This window comes from Macaca fascicularis, chromosome 1 (assembly GCF_037993035.2).
Source record: "Macaca fascicularis isolate 582-1 chromosome 1, T2T-MFA8v1.1".
NCBI lineage: Eukaryota > Metazoa > Chordata > Mammalia > Primates > Cercopithecidae > Macaca > Macaca fascicularis.
The window spans coordinates 80919463-80935299 of NC_088375.1; the positions used below are offsets into that span (position 1 = coordinate 80919463).

The following is a 15837-nucleotide window of genomic DNA, read 5'->3' on the forward strand; positions in this document are numbered from 1 at the left end:
GCTTTGCTTATGTTCTTCCCACTATTTGAAGTGTATGTCATACATTTATCACCTTGATACTACTTATGGCTGTTTTCCTTTTCCCACATTTGCTTTACAGTTTGCCTTCTGTTACTTCCTTTCTTCATTCTCTCCTCCTCTATTTCTGTTTGCCTTGGTTTCCTCATTTGTTGAAATCTTTTTCTTAAAGGGGTTTCTTAAAGGTTAATTATCGTGGCTTGACTCATGGATTAATCGAAGTGTTTCTTTTTAACTTTAGTTTATTGTCAGGCCTTATTAGCCAGCAGAAGAATAAAGCCAGTCATAGTATATTCTTAAGTTTGAGTAAACTTTTGTTGAACTTATTTGGTTATTTGAGGTTTCACTAAAGAATGTGAGCTAGAAAAATGACAGAGTGATAGGGGTGTGCTTTCATGTCTGAATATTGACCTGTGATGTAGTGGGAACAAGAATGAAGCATAGTTGCCATATGCAGTGATATGATCTTGGAATATGAGACAATTTGCACTCTCAACCTGCATGACTAGATATTTACAGCAGGAATGCTAAAATGAAAACAAAAACAAGAAATTTGTACTGGAAAAAACTTCTAATTAGACTTTAAAGTTTTGGAATATAGTAAAAAAAATAGTGACTGGAACTTAGTAAATTAGAAAGGTTTGTTTTGATGTGAGAAGTATGGCCAGTACCCCACCTTCTTGGTACTTGGTAGTTGCTTGTATTCTCTTTAAAGATGTACCTATACAATAGTTAGAAGTGAAATATAATATTAAGACCAAATTATTTTATAGAATATTAACAAATTAAGCAAATAAATTAGGTTTTATTTTTATAGATAAAACCATTCACTTTTATATATCAAAATGCTAGCTTGCACGTATCAATATAGAGATATTACTGTTAAATGATCTAGAATATGAACTTCCAAGTTAGAGTTTATTTGCAAAAGAAGTTGAATCATAAAATATCTAAATTACTTGAATTATATTTCCCTTGGAATCATTCTTCTATTTGCTTAGCAATAAGATATTATCTGTGATGGGCTTCCTTTTTCTCTTTACTCTCTGCTTTTACTCCTTAACTTTTTGTCTTTAAGAAAAGTTGCAAAGTATTAGCACTAAACATTCAGTAAAGGAGTAGATAAGGCTGGGCACGGTGTCCCACACCTGTAATACCAGCACTTTGGGAGGCCAAGATGGGAGGATCTCTTGAGACTAGGAGTTTGAAATAAGCCTCAGTAACATAACAAGACTACATCTCTACAAAAAAAGAAAAAAAAAAGGAGTAAATAGGAATCTCTAAGTATTATTTATCTTTGAAATAACTTTTCTAAAATTTGAGATTCAGACTCCTTGTTTGATACACTCTAAATCCAAGTGGGGGTAACTTGTTTTATTTCCAAATTTGTACTTAAGTGTGGGAATAGTTCATCTTTTTCAAATACATTCTAAATTAAAAAAAATGGGTAGGGTCTGCTTATATAACTCATACTGTTTTATATATATATATATATATGTATGTGTGTGTGTGTGTGTGTGTGTGTGTATGTGTATATATATCGGGGTTTTTTTGTTTTTTGTTTGTTTGTTTGTTTTTACCCAAGCTTACATAGGTTTTCTCTAATGCTAGGTGATCCGAAGGAAATCATTAAAATCTTTGGGTTGTTTGAAATTCCTTGCTTCTCTATTTGAAGTTAGTCTGGATCAAAGGGACCAGGATTTAAGTTTTTAAAGGAAACTTTTTAAAAATAAAAACTATTTTAGGGAGACTTATGTAAATACTCAGTTGAACTTTTCAAATATAGTACTTAAATCCAGAAATAAATGTGTATTACTATATACAAATTTAATTGCCTTCCAAAATATATTACTCCAAAGGGATATTCATTTTATGCTTTGAAGTTGGGTTCAGAAAATTTTTTTTCGTGTGACCTGGTGATGTCTGTACATTGTTATTAATTTGGATTTTAAGTTTTCTTTGGAACAGTTCAAGGAGCTTTGTCTTTAGAAACAAGATGATATGTTACCAGGACCTGACCTCCTTTTTCATTCTCACCTCCCTCTTTCTTTCACTCATCCTCTTGAAAAGGTTATAGTCATTTATCACTGTGAGAATAGGCATTGCAAATACTGTTATGAATATGAGACCATTATCCTTCCTTCCCTCCTCCCATCCCCAGAGATATGGTGAGAGATCTTGTAAAACTTAGTTTTCGGCAATGTCAAAAGGTGTGAATAAGTTAACATCATAGGCCAGGTACGGTGGCTCACACCTATAATCCCAGCAATTTGAGAGGCCAAGGCAGGAGGATCTCTTGAGCCCAAGAAGTTTGAGACCAGCCTGGGCACCACAGCATGACCTCATCTCTACTAAAAATTAAAATTAAAATAATTAGCCGGGGATGATAGCCTGCACCTGTAGTCCCAGGTATTCAGAAAGCTGAGGCGGGAGAATTGGTTGAGCCCAGGAGTTTGAGGCTGCAGTGAGCCATGATTGTACCACTGCAGTCCAGCTTGGGTGACACAGCAAGACTCTGTCATTCATTCATTCATTAAAAAGGAAGGAAGGAAAGGGAAAAAAAGATGATAATAACAATGACTGAGCATTTTTCGTATGCTCCTGGCTTTCTAAAATCTGAGTTCAGCTGTGGTTGTCCTGGACACTGTCTCTGAGTAGCTGTTGTCAGTGTATCAGTATCAACAGTAACCATCATTGCAAGTACAATCAGAGATTGGGAAAAGCAATTGTTTCCAAAAGTTATGCTTCTTTGATCTAAATCAATGGTACATTTTAGCTTTATGCAAGATTAGGGATTATTTTAGAGATTTATGACAATTCCATTTTTTCCTGCATAGGGGATCTGAGCTTGATCCTTGATGCTGGATTTGTCTAACTCCCTGTAAAGCCAGAAGGGTGTAGGTGTGTATTACCAAGGCCTTACACTTGGCAAAGGAAGGAATGAATACTGCATTGCCTAATATCCCATAGGGATGGGAAGGAGGAGTGCATAACATTCCTTCAGTGTGATTGAGGGCTGTGTTGACTGTGTGAGTAAGACAATGTGACTTGAAGATGTTAAGTAGAGTCCATACTTAGATCATTAGAATTCTTGGTCATTGACCAAGATATCCAGGAAAGCAAATAGTGTTGGGTGATTAACCAGGGCAGATGCCTTAATTTAGGAATGCAACAAAGAACTTACTAGTTTTCATTTCTCCAGCTCCTCAACTTTTTCTTTCATCTTTCATTCTTTTGTAGTATAAGGCATTGTCGGTGACAGATCTTTGCAAGGTCTAACACTGAATATTACTAACAGCACGGTCATAAATGTCTCTTCTGTTTCTCTTTAAGGCACAGGTTATCTTGTTGCTAACATAACTCAGAACTCTGATACCATGACCTGCTACTAAATAAAATACTTCCCTGCTATCAATGATTGTGTATGCTTACTTTTTGTTGTTGTTGATGCTTTGTAACCCAACTATTAGAATGCCCATCTCCTTTGGTGTTTCTTTGCAAATTCAGTGCCTGAACCAACACTTATAACCTATTTGTCATGGCAATTTTCATTATAAAATTAGGTAGTGAGTTGTTGTATAAAAATAGAAATGTTAGAATTCACTTTAAATATTTACCCCCTTCATTTTTTGTCAAAAGTATAATGATCCTGGGTTGAGTACCTGGAACAGGTTATATCCCGGCCCGCGGGATAGTCAGAACAGGCCCTGGAGGAGGGGGTGGGAATTTGGGGAACAAGAGACACGAGAAATGGAGACAAGACAGTGCTCTGATCAAGTCTCGTTTAATGGCAGTAATGCACTGCCTTATATACACTTGGAAGGGAAGGGGTTGGGCTAAGGCGGAAATGATCTCATTGCCAAAGGCGTGGCCAGGTTAGTTTTGGTTTCTCTGGTCGGAGGTCATGTTGCGCTTGCGCTATTAAGTAACAATTTTCCCGGGCGCGGGAAAAGTGAGTGAAGAAGAAGCAGGAAGAGGGCCATCTTTAATGAGGTATTAGTACAGGGGAAAAAAGGCAAAGATAGGGAGGAGGTAGAAGGTGGAAATGAATAGAGCTCAGGCGTTTTAATCGTTAATTATTATTCGCTATGGCCGGGGCGTGCAGCTCTGGACAGGTCCCCCTTTTTATATTTTTATGATAAGAAAACCCCTCGGGAACTGCGCCTGTCTTAGGTTGGGTGAACTCACCCCCACCTTCTAGGCCCGTCATGGGATAAGGCAGCAGCAAGGGCGGCCCTCCTGTCTTAGGCTCTGATGGAGATAGTGTCCTCTTACCCGTCATTGACTGTCCAGTTCAGCACACAGGGGAGGTGGTCTTATTAAGGTAAATAAGACTCACCATTTTCAGTCATCTCAAGGCGATGATAATGAACCTGTATAGGTTTGGCCTGGAAGGCCTCAGTTTGTTGTCTGACAAATGCCATAAGCTTATTAAGGATTATAGGCCCGAGAGTGAGGAAGAGTAGAAGGGTGAGTAAAGGACCAAGAAATGGCAGGAGATAGGGGAGAAGTCCATCGAGTCCAGTCCATAGTGGATTGGCGGCCAAGCCTTTTCTGCGCTTTTCTAGTTCTTCTTGCAAAGTTTTTATCTTATCTCTGACGATTCCGGATTTGTTGGCGTAAAAACAGCACTTTTCCTGTAAGGCCAAACATATCCCTCCCTGTTCTGCCGTTAACAAATCTAGACCTCTTCTATTCTGGAGAACTACTTCAGCTAACGAGTCTACTTGGTCTTGTAAGTCTTGTATAGTACTGGATAAGGTCTGTACATCTGAAATGAATTGATTGGATAATTTAGTATATTGGGTCAGTGAGACTCCTAGGCCTGTGGCTCCTGTAGTAAAAGCAGTGGTGATTCCTAGTCCAGCCAACAAGGGAATAAATTGTATGGCTAGAGGAATAGGGGGGCCCATTTTAAGACAAAGCCAACAATCGTGGGCCAGGCTTGTATTAGACATTTGAAGTAAATTGTAAGTAGCATTGAGGATATCAAAGGTTTGAGCATCGAGCCTAAAATTATCTCTAAGCTCAGGCAGGGCTAAAGGGTGATATTGAAGTTCAGGATATGAAGCTTTATGAATTTCTTCTAATTTTTTCTGGACGGTTTTAATTCTTGCAATATCTAATGGGCCTTCTCCATCAGAAATGTGAATGGGAGCGGTAGTGCTCCAACAAACAGGCTTTCCTTTTTGGCCGTTACAAGGAGATTGTACAAGTTTATTAGTGGATCCTAATACTTGTACGTCATTGATGCCTCCAGTTTGTGTTTTTAGTAACGTGGCCGTATAATATGTTCTATTGCCTGATTTGCATTGTTGATAGGAGGTATAACAGGAACTATGTACAGAAGATTGGAAAGAGCTACAAGGGCATTCTAGGAGCGGCCCGCTAGGTGAGGTATCTCTTGGGGTAGACTTACATTTCCATAACTGGTTTGGCATTAGGTAAGCTGTCTTGCCCGTGCAGGTCACCTGGGTGATTCTATCTGACGGAGGTTCAGATATTTGTCCCCCTCTGCAGTCACAAGGCTGGCCGTATTGTTTTCGTAATAATTCTCTTGCCTTACGAGGGTCACCAAAACCTGCATAGACTGTCACTATGTTGTATAGAGCGATTATTCTCCAAAGGAATTTCATGTTAGGCTTCATTTTCTGAAAAACAAGAAGGAAAGAACTTCTCAGGGAGATTTATCTTCCCTGGACTGACAATGGTTATGATTTATTTGTCTTACCAATCTTTCAGGCAGCCATCTGGCTGCATCATTTTTTTGTGAGAAGATGCATACTGAGCCTCTTCCCCAAATTAAAACTGGATCGGGGCCATGCCATGAACTATCAAGTGGATCTTTCCATTTCACCATTGCAAACTGTTTTTGAGATTCAGGATGCCAGAAACGGTCGGCAGCCAATTTTCCATGACTGTCCAAATTTTAAAAATTAAGGATAAACAGGGCATGATTGAGTATGTTTCTGGGGGTACCCTTCACGGGGTACCAACTCCCCCCTTTTAATTTTGTGATAATAGTTTTTAATGACAGATGAGCTCTTTCTACTATACCTTGTCCTTGGGGATTATAGGGAATGCCTGTGGTATGTTTAATTTGTAGGGTATTACAAAATTGTAAGAAGGCTTTGGCTATATAACCAGGGCCATTATCTGTTTTGATTTGTTTGGGTATTCCTAAAATAGAAAAGCAGTGTAATAAATGAGCTATGACATGTTTGGTGGCCTCTCCTGTTTGGAGAGTTGCACTGATGAATCCACTATAGGTGTCTATGCATACATGGATATATTTTAGTTGACCGAATTCTGAGTGGTGAGTAATGTCCATTTGCCAAATTTCGTTGGGGATGAGTCCTCGGGGGTTGACTCCTAGATGGGGAACAGGTAAATATGTTATGCAGTTGGCGCATTGTTTAACTATTTGTCGAGCCTGTTCTCTGGTAAGTTTAAACATAAGTCTTAAGGTTTGGGCGTTTAAATGATGTAAGGCATGTGCTTTTTGCGCTTGTTGCAAATTGTCTGTAGTGACTGTGGCTATGGTTTTTGTTGCCGTGTCAGCTGTTGCGTTACCTTGTGTTAGAGGTCCCGGTAATCCTGAATGTGCTCTAATATGCCCAAGAAAAAAGGGAGTAGTCCTTTTTTGGATAAATTGTTGACATTGTAAAAATAGGTTAGCTGTGTCTGAAATATGTTTAATTTGAGACACGGTCTCTAAGAGGGGTATTGAATGAGCCAGGTAGGCGCTGTCTGTATAAATGTTAAGTGGCTGACAAGGAAAAGCTGATAGTGCTGCAATTATAGCTTGCAATTCGACCAGCTGAGCTGATGTATAAGTGGTCTGGAATTTGACGACTACATTATTGTAAGTGTAAGCGGCAAGTCCTGTGGAGGATCCATCAGTGAAAATTAGTAATGCGTCATTGAGAGGTTCTTTACTGGTAATATGGGGAAATACAAACGCATGAAGTTTGCAAAATTGAATAAGTTTGTTAGGTGGGTAATGGTTGTCAATCGCGCCAGTATAAGAAGCGCAAGCAATTGGCCAGGCTTCCGTATTTTGTAACAGCCAATGGATGCGTGATTGAGTGTAGGGCTGTATAATGGTAGAGGGTTCTATTCCAAAGTATTTTCTACTGTTCTCTCTTCCCAAGATAATTAGATCAGCTATGGCATCATAATAAGGCAACAAAACCTTTTTAGGGGAGGTGGGCAGGTGTACCCACATAATGGGATTGTTCTGCCAAAATAGGCCAGTAGGGGTTATTGTTGTGTTAAAAATAAGGAATATTAATGGCTGAGAATAATCAATACCGGTAACAAATTGTGTTGCAATGGCATGTTCTACCTGTTGGAGTGTTATTAATGCTTCTTTAGTAATGGACCTGGGGGATTTTGGATTAGAGTCTCCTTTTAATATATCGAAAAGAGGTTTTAACTCTCCTGTGGTGAGCTTTAAGTACGGTCGAAGCCAATTTATGTCTCCCAGTAATTTTTGGAAATCATTTAAAGTTTTTAAATGATCACGACGTATAACGGCCTTTTGATTAATGATTTTGGGTCCATTAATCTGGAAACCAAGATAAGTGTATGGATCTTGTAATTGTACTTTTTCTGGGGCTATTTGTAGTCCGGCTGCTGTTAACTCTTGTTTGAGTTGGGCGAAGCACTGTAAGACTTGTTCGCCAATTTCTCCTGCTATTAAAATATCATCCATATAATGTATAATATACATTTGTGCCCATGTTTTTCTGACTGGCTCTATAGCGGCAGCTACATATTTTTGACACAAGGTAGGACTATTGGCCATACCTTGAGGTAAGACTTTCCATTGATAGCGCTTCACTGGTTGTTTAAAATTTGTAGATGGAAGACTAAAGGCAAATCTTTTCTGGTCAGCAGGGTGAAGGGGAATTGTAAAAAAGCAATCTTTAAGGTCAATAACGATTTTAAAATATTTTTGAGGAATCGCAACCGGTGAAGGCAATCCTGGTTGTAAGGCACCCATAAGGATCATAGTGATATTTACTGCTCTTAAATCTTGTAAGAGTCTCCATTTACCAGACTTCTTTTTAATAACAAAAATAGGTGTATTCCAAGGGGAATTACTTTCCTCAATATGTCCTGCTGCTAGTTGTTCCTGCACTAACTGTTGGGCAGCACTTAGTTTATCATTGAGTAAAGGCCGCTGATCAACCCAAACGGGCTCATCTGACTTCCAAGTAATGGGGTCAGCGCACCTTTGGGGTGCAGGTATGTCAGTGGCCTGAGCTAAAAATTTCCAAACCCCTTTTTATCAAGTTGTCCTGAAACCAGTATAGGCTGTGGGATACCGTTCTCTCCTTTTCCAAGACCTTTACCAGGGGTGTATCCTTGAGTCAACATTTGTGCAGTAACTATATCATTTGGACTACACATTATAATTTTCATTTGAGAGAGCAGATCTCGCCCCTAAAGGTTAACAGGTAGGTAAGGGATGACAAATGGCTTAATGAGGCCTGAATTGTTTTCTTTATCTGTCCATGTTAGGTATTTAGAACTTTGTTTAGGATTACTGCTTTGTCCAATTCCTCTCAAGTGAGTTAAAGTTTCTGTAGTAGGCCAATGAGAGGGCCAATCTTCTTGTTTAATGATAGTTACATCAGCCCCTGTGTCTATTAGTCCAGTGAATGCCTTCCCGTCTAACCATAAGGTTAGAGAGGGTTTTTGATTTGTAATTGGTTGCACCCAATATATATCTGATGATCCGAAACCTTTTATATTTCTATTAGAGTATTGGATATTATTATCTGTTTTAACCAAAGGTAGCAGGAGTAACTGAGCTATTCTAACTCCTTGAGGGACAGTAATAATACTATCAATAGCTCTGGCCATAATTTTAATTTCTCCTTCATAATCATTATCAATAACTCCAGGGAGGACTTGTAAGCCTCTCATGGTGACACTACTTCTTCCTAAAAGTAGCCCAAAAGTGTTAGGTGGTAAGGGTCCATATATTCCGGTATTTAAGGTTTGCAGTCCCATTTCAGGTGTTAGTATTGTGTGGGAGGTGGAACTGAGGTCCAATCCTGCACTTCCTGGGGTTGCTTTACTAAGTTTTGAAATGGATTGCTGTTGCTGGCTGGAACAAAGCTGACTGCCCCATATGCTTGTTTCGGGGCCTGAGGCTGGCCCCTCATCCCGTTTCCCTGCCTGGGGGGTAAAGGATTTCCTTGACTGTCAGTTTTAGATTTACATTCGTTTGCCCAGTGCCTTCCTCGTTTACACCTTGGGCAAAGGCCTGGGATTTTTGCTTCTGGACTCTTATTTTGGTTTTCACAGCAATCTTTTGCAAAGTGTCCCCTTTTACCGCATCTAAAACATCCCCCTTTATCTTTACCTTTGTTAATGAGGAAGTCTCTTACTGTTTGGCCGCTAAAAGCGGCGGCCATTGCTAGGCCTTGTTGATACGAGGGCCCAATATCTGAACAAAGGCGAATGTATCCTGTTAAATCTGTTTTCTTTCGATAAGGTCTGATTGCCGCTTGGCAGGCGGGGTTAGCATTTTCATAAGCTAACTGTTTAACATAATCTACACCCGTTTCTGCATTTCCAAAGATTCTACCTGCCGTGGTCATAAGTCTATGCACAAAGTCTGAAAATGGCTCATCGGGTCCTTGTTTAACCGCTGTGAGCGAGGCCCCTGGATCTCCTTTAACGGGAAGTTTTCTCCAGGCTTTTGTAGCAGCAGCCTGGACTTGTGAGAACAGTCCAGGGTCATATTGCATTTGGGCCTGAGTGTCTGCATAATTACCTGAACCAGTTAACATATCAAAATCCCAACCGTTTCCTGCCTGTTGATTTCTTTTAGCTGTATCTCTACAATTTTCAAAGAACTCTGACTTCCAAATTAAGTGGTCTCCCCCAGAAAGAACTGCCCTGACTAAGGTATTCCAGTCTGTAGGAGTGAGCCAATTCTCAGCTACAGATTCCACTATAGCAAGAGTATATGGAGCAGTAGCCCCATACTGAGAGGCAGCAGTCTTTAACTCTTTTATAATAGTAAAATCAAATCCAGTATGATGCCTCCAAGCCTGTCCCTGTTCATCTATGGTTTCCGTGACCGGAAAAACGTCTTTAGGGGAGGAGTCTTCTCTATGTCGACTAGCAACTAACCCCCCTCTTGGAACATATTGTCCAGGCCGCTGAAGTGGGCGCAAGGAACCCTCCATAGCGTCTGAGTTAGGTATTTTTTTCATTCCCTGTTTTTAGCTTTTGGAGCCTAATTATCAATGATTGATGTAACTCTTCAAGTTTAATCTGTTCTTCTAGTTGAGCAATTTTTTGCTTTAATTCTTCTTTGGGATCTATTGCTGCCATAACAATGGGCGCAGAAGCCTCACTATGTGTCTTATTATATGGGGGTGGGTATGAAGTAAAGGGAGGCAAATCAGGGTTGTGATATTTAGCCGCCTCTTCCTCTAAATCATCCCAATTGATATCCGATTGATTAGGCTTATTAATTTCCTCCTCCTTTTGAAGCATCTGTAAAATTGGGTATTTTTTTGGTTTGTTTTCGTGTGGTATTTCTTTATCTGTTACAGAAGGAGACTTGATTTCCTCATGATCACTTTCGAGGGAAATGAGATCCTCCTCCGTATCTTGCGGAGGCTTTGTGAGGTTAGAGCAGGAGCTAACCTTTAAAATATGCTCTGTCTGAGCGACCGCAGCCAAGACTTGCGAATCGGCCTCCTTCTTATCTATTAAATCTCTAATGAGGTTCCAATAAGAGAAGGCGGTTACAGGAATTTTTTCTGGCTCAAAAGTATTATAATAGTCCTGAAAACAATCCCCTACTCTACGCCATCTTTTAATATCAATAGTTCCTTCCTGTGGGAACCAAGGGCAAGTGTCTTTTACAAAATCAAAAAATTTAAACAAATCATTACCTTTAACCTTTACTCCTCGTATCTTTAAAGCCTCTTTTAATTGGCCTACATATATTTGATGTTGGCTTAATTCTTGTCCCATTTCGGACGTGTCACTTACCTTCGATTCTGACGCGGCAGGTTCCCGTGGTGATCGGAAGAGTTTGACTCCTTTTGTCTTCGTTAGCGGTCGACCGTCCTTTGGCGTCCTCTTCCTCACGGAGTCCCTCGTTTCCAGGTCCCTGTTCGGGTGCCACGTATCCCGGCCCACGGGATAGTCAGAACAGGACAAGGTTAACCTGTGGATTTTTCTTCTCTAAAATATTTGAGGTTAAAGGTGCCTCTGATGACTGCTATGGGTTTTATCTAGCCCCAGTTACAGCATTCTGAGTCTTTTGGTTGTGCCCCAACATAGTAGCATACTTTATGGCACATATCTGGTCGCTTGATATGGGCACTGGGACAGCTGCCTTCTTGTGTTCACACTTCACAACACGAACTGGAGCATTTACTGATCCACACCCAGGAGGCTCATTCTGGCTAACAGCCCACGAAAGTCTACCATTTAGGGATGGTAATGGTCAGCTAGGACTTGCCTAGGCTTTCAGCATTGGAGTTTGCAATAAATGTGCGAAAGATGCCTTGGTCTTGAAGAGCCTGACTGTGGAGCATGCCGATCAGTTGTAATGAGTTTTGTTTCAGTGTTTTTGAAATGGCATTTGCTGAGCTTAGTGACATGCTGCCCTTCAATATGTTAGGATACCCTTTTGCCTTCTATGACTTAATTGTAGTTTCTAATGTATGTCATTTATAAATATATTCTTTCAGCCAGGCCTAAGTTTTGAGCATAACAACACATCTGTATTGATATATTTTCAAGGGTTTTTTAAGAGGCCTAAGTAAAATATTCTAGCATATTTCTCATACTCTTAAATTCGGATATAAATAAATATCCTTACTCCTGCCCATCTGTCATTACCTTATTTCTTATCTTTTCACAACCGTCTTGCAGAATTTTATTGTTGCAGGCTGAAAGAGTGAGGGTCGTGATCAACTCAGTATACCACTGGAGGCTATATGAGTAAACAGCAAACCGTTCTCATAAATGCAGAATATTGGCAAACTGACAAAACTGCGTCCGCCGCCCAGAAGGAATGCTGAGGGCAGCCATGCCCCAAGTGCAGTGTTTCTTGTGATTAGGCACATTTGAAGCCTGTTAGCAATAATGTGAACCTGTGATCAATCAAGTAGCTGACTAATTGTTATCTGCTCCTCCCTGTTCTTTCTACCCAGTAAATATGAAGGGCTGTAGAAGCTCAGGGCTGCTGCGTTTGCTCGCTAGAAGCAAGGAGCCCTCTTCTTCCCCAGACCTCTTCTTTAAAACAGTTTCTTTAAAGTTTTCATTTCTGCATTCATCCCCCTTCGTTCAGTCCTGTGGTAACCGTCGTAATTGTGGCAAACTGTGGCAAGTGGCACCCAAATAGGGGCGAACAGGGACAGAGAGAGACTAGTAGAGACTTGCAGGGACAGAGAGGGACAGACAGGGACAGATAGGGTCCTATAGGGACTTGAACGAGGAAGGCCTGCTGGAACAGAGAAAGTAAGACTGACCAGACAGATGAGAAACCCCATTACGAGTCTGCCGACAGCAATATAAGGTCAGTGCCCTAAAGAGGTACAGAGAACGGGAAGTTTTTGAATCAGGGTAACATGAGAAAGAATTTGACTATTTCTTTTCGCTTTTCTGTTTGGAATTTGGTTCATACTGTCCTTTTGTCATTATTTCAAAATTTGAGAGAATTTTTTGCCCCACCCACAGCACCTATCGAGGGTGGTGAACAGAAGAGGGAGGATGAAAATTGCCTTATACCATCTTCTTTTGTGGCTACAGGAAGGCTGACTTTAACTTTGGCTTTTGAGAATGCAAATGTGGATTGTAAATGTACACTGGCACCTGTGAGATGTACAAAAAACTTGGGAGGTTTTCTCAGAGCTTGTCAAGATACGGGAACTGAGCTTCATTGCTCTACAATACTGGTTGAAGCAATGGCCAATTTGGTAGTTGATCTAAGGGGACTAAAGTGGGAAAATGTTGTAAGTGTAGAAAAATTGGACATTTCAAAAAAGAATGCTGTCAGACCTCTGGGCAGAAGGGATCTTATACACAGTTCCCCTCTCAACAGAAAAAATGCCAGGACTTTGCCCTCATTGCAATAAGGGAAATCATTGTGCTAATCAATGCCATTCAAATTGTCATCAAAACGGCACCCCTCTGTCGGGAAATTAGAAGGGGGCCTGGACCCGGGCACCTCAAACAATGAGGACATTCCCCGTCCAGGCCACAATTCCGTTTCAGGGGTGGGCCTCCAGAGGCACATTGATTCCCTCTCCCCAGGAACACCTGGACGCGCAGGATTGGATGTCCCAGTCAGAGAACGGGTTACGTTAATTGGAGGAAACAAACCCACTAAGATTCCCACTGGTATTTGGGGACCTTTGCCAACAGGATACATGGGATTAATTTTGGGCAAAAGTCATCTTAACTTATAGGGCATTACTGTAGTCCCAGGAGTGTTGATTTTGATTGTGAAGGAGAAATTCAGGTAGTGGTAATGGCACAAGATCTTTGGGTTTTTGAACTGGGAAAATATATTGCTCAGCTGTTGCTTATTCCCTGTAAATTGCACCCTTCTCCACAAAAGGAGAAATGAGGGAATCGGATTTGGAAGTACAACTACATGGGAAGTTTATCACAACCCATAGTATCTAGTAGACCCACTTGTGCAGTGCAGATTGAAGAAAAGAAGTTGTGTGGGCTTATGGATATGGGAGCAAGAGACTGGTCTCTCATGGTAATAGATCTTGAGGACTGATTTTTTTTACTGTGCTGTTGCACAAGAAGAATAAGCCTTGATTTGTTTTCTCTGTGCCTTCTGTTAATCAGAAGGAGCCTGTCTCTTGTTATCAATGGAAAGTTTTACCCCGCGGTAATTAACCAAAGAGGCAGAAGCTGAAATACAGCTTGTGAAGCAGATGCTTCAGCAACGGCATGCCTCCTGGCTGCAGCCACAAAAGCCTTTGCTTTTGTTTCAGTTGATTTACTCATGTGGGGATGAGGGTATGCTTGTGTTTTTATAGGAAATGTACAAACCGTGTGGGTGCCCTCAAGATGTGTGCAACCATGGAACAGGAAACTGGAGGGACGCGTGGATCCCAACCACGGTCTTGGTTCCCCCAGTACGAGCCATGAGCCAGTTGAATTTGAATGTGAAGACTGAAGGAACCACCAACCAGCAATTAAGGGCTGCACAGCCTGCAATTGCCTTTCTCGATTAATTAAAAAACAAAGGGAGAGATGTTGCAGGCCGAAAGAGTGGGGATCATGATCAACTCAGTATACCACTGGAGGCTATATGAGTAAACAGCAAACTGTTCTCATAAATGCAGAATGTTGGCGAACTGACAAACTGCATCTGCCACCCAGAAGGAATGCTGAGGGCAGCCATGCCCCAAGTGCAGTGTTTCTTGTGATTAGGCACATTTGAAGCCTGTTAGCAATAATGTGAACCTGTGATCAATCAAGCAGCTGAGCAATCGTTACCTGCTCCTCCCTGCTCTGCCTACCCAGTAAATATGAAGGGCTGTAGAAGCTCAGGGCTGCTGGCTTTGCTCACTAGAAGCAAGGGGCCCTCTTCTTTAAAACAGTTTCTTTTGTTTTAAGTTTTCATTTCTGCATTCGTCTCCCTTCATTCAGTCCTGTGGTAACCATAGTAACTGTGGCAAACCACAGCACTTTATTTCATATAAACAAATTTCTGAAGCTAGATATAGCATGACATAATTTTGAACTGTTTGAACTTCTGAATAACTAATGCACGTATTTTCAACATATAAAACAACTCCCTCTACATTAATGAAATATCTAACCCTACTAACCCTAATGTTTTCTACATTAGAGCTTGGGTAGCTTAAAGTTCTTTCCTTGCCAAAAATATTACCAGATATTACAGAAAGTATAAATAAAATGGGATTTGAATTTTCATTTCCCTTTTTCCATACAACTTCATTTTATTTTTGGGAATGTGATATGTCATTTTCTTAATGTTGCTATAATCTAAGTTATACTTAATCTAAGCCTTTAGCAATGATGACAGATATTTGTATGCAGGTGATATTTATAGTCCTACAAAGTCTAACTTTTGGAAAATTAACTTGCATGTATTTTTATTTCATGACATACAGTAAATGTAACCTTCTCTATAAATATTTGATGTCTTACAGAAAATTTCAGTTTATTAGTTATAACCTCTCTTAATATATGCATACCACATTCATGTAGATTCATTTAGAGTTTGGTAACAAAATACAACTGAAACTGTTAAAAAGAATGTTCTGATTAGATCAGAGTCAAGACATAGTGGTCTTCATTCAAGGAGTAGATCTCCTGCCAAGAGTTTCTATCATAAAAGTAAAATATTACATTTTGAAATACTGTATCACAAACCAAAAATATTTTGGAAACTCTCCAGAGCCCATGGATTTATTGTGCTTTGCTTTTAAATCATACTGCAGCACAGATTATATTTTTAGATGATCTACAGTCTACTTATTTTGTTATGGCTGAAGTGATTCGGCTTGTTTTTGATATAAAACTATCAAATATGAGCCTTCTGTCCTCTAAAACATAACACTATACTTTGTGTGGGAGAAAAGGTCTTGTTAAAGACAAAATGTTCCCTTGAATTCCAGTATGAAATCTGTAATAAACTAACCTACTTTAGTTTTCACATTTAAAAAGTTTTCTTAATAGTAATTTTTTGGTTACATTAAGGAGGGTTGGAATTTTTGCCTATTTTTTAGGATTAGTCAGACTTTTTTCTTCACAGAAAAATGAAAAACTACATTTCTCTGA

The 15837-nt window shown here is 40.0% G+C and overlaps 2 protein-coding genes across 20 annotated transcripts in view; one reads left to right on the forward strand and one right to left on the reverse strand.

Annotated features, from left to right (window-relative positions):
* The window catches only part of DISP1 (dispatched RND transporter family member 1), a 205403-nt gene that overhangs the window by 106148 nt on the left and 83418 nt on the right, over positions 1 to 15837 (forward strand). The window lies entirely within an intron of this gene.
* LOC135970230 (syncytin-1-like) lies at positions 2481 to 12557 on the reverse strand. Its single transcript, XM_065542537.2, has 3 exons — positions 12537 to 12557; positions 11047 to 11241; positions 2481 to 5669 (listed from the first exon to the last, which is right to left on the reverse strand). Exons 1-3 carry the CDS (start codon positions 12555 to 12557, stop codon positions 4338 to 4340), a joined length of 1548 nt encoding a protein of 515 aa, XP_065398609.2. The 3' UTR covers positions 2481 to 4337.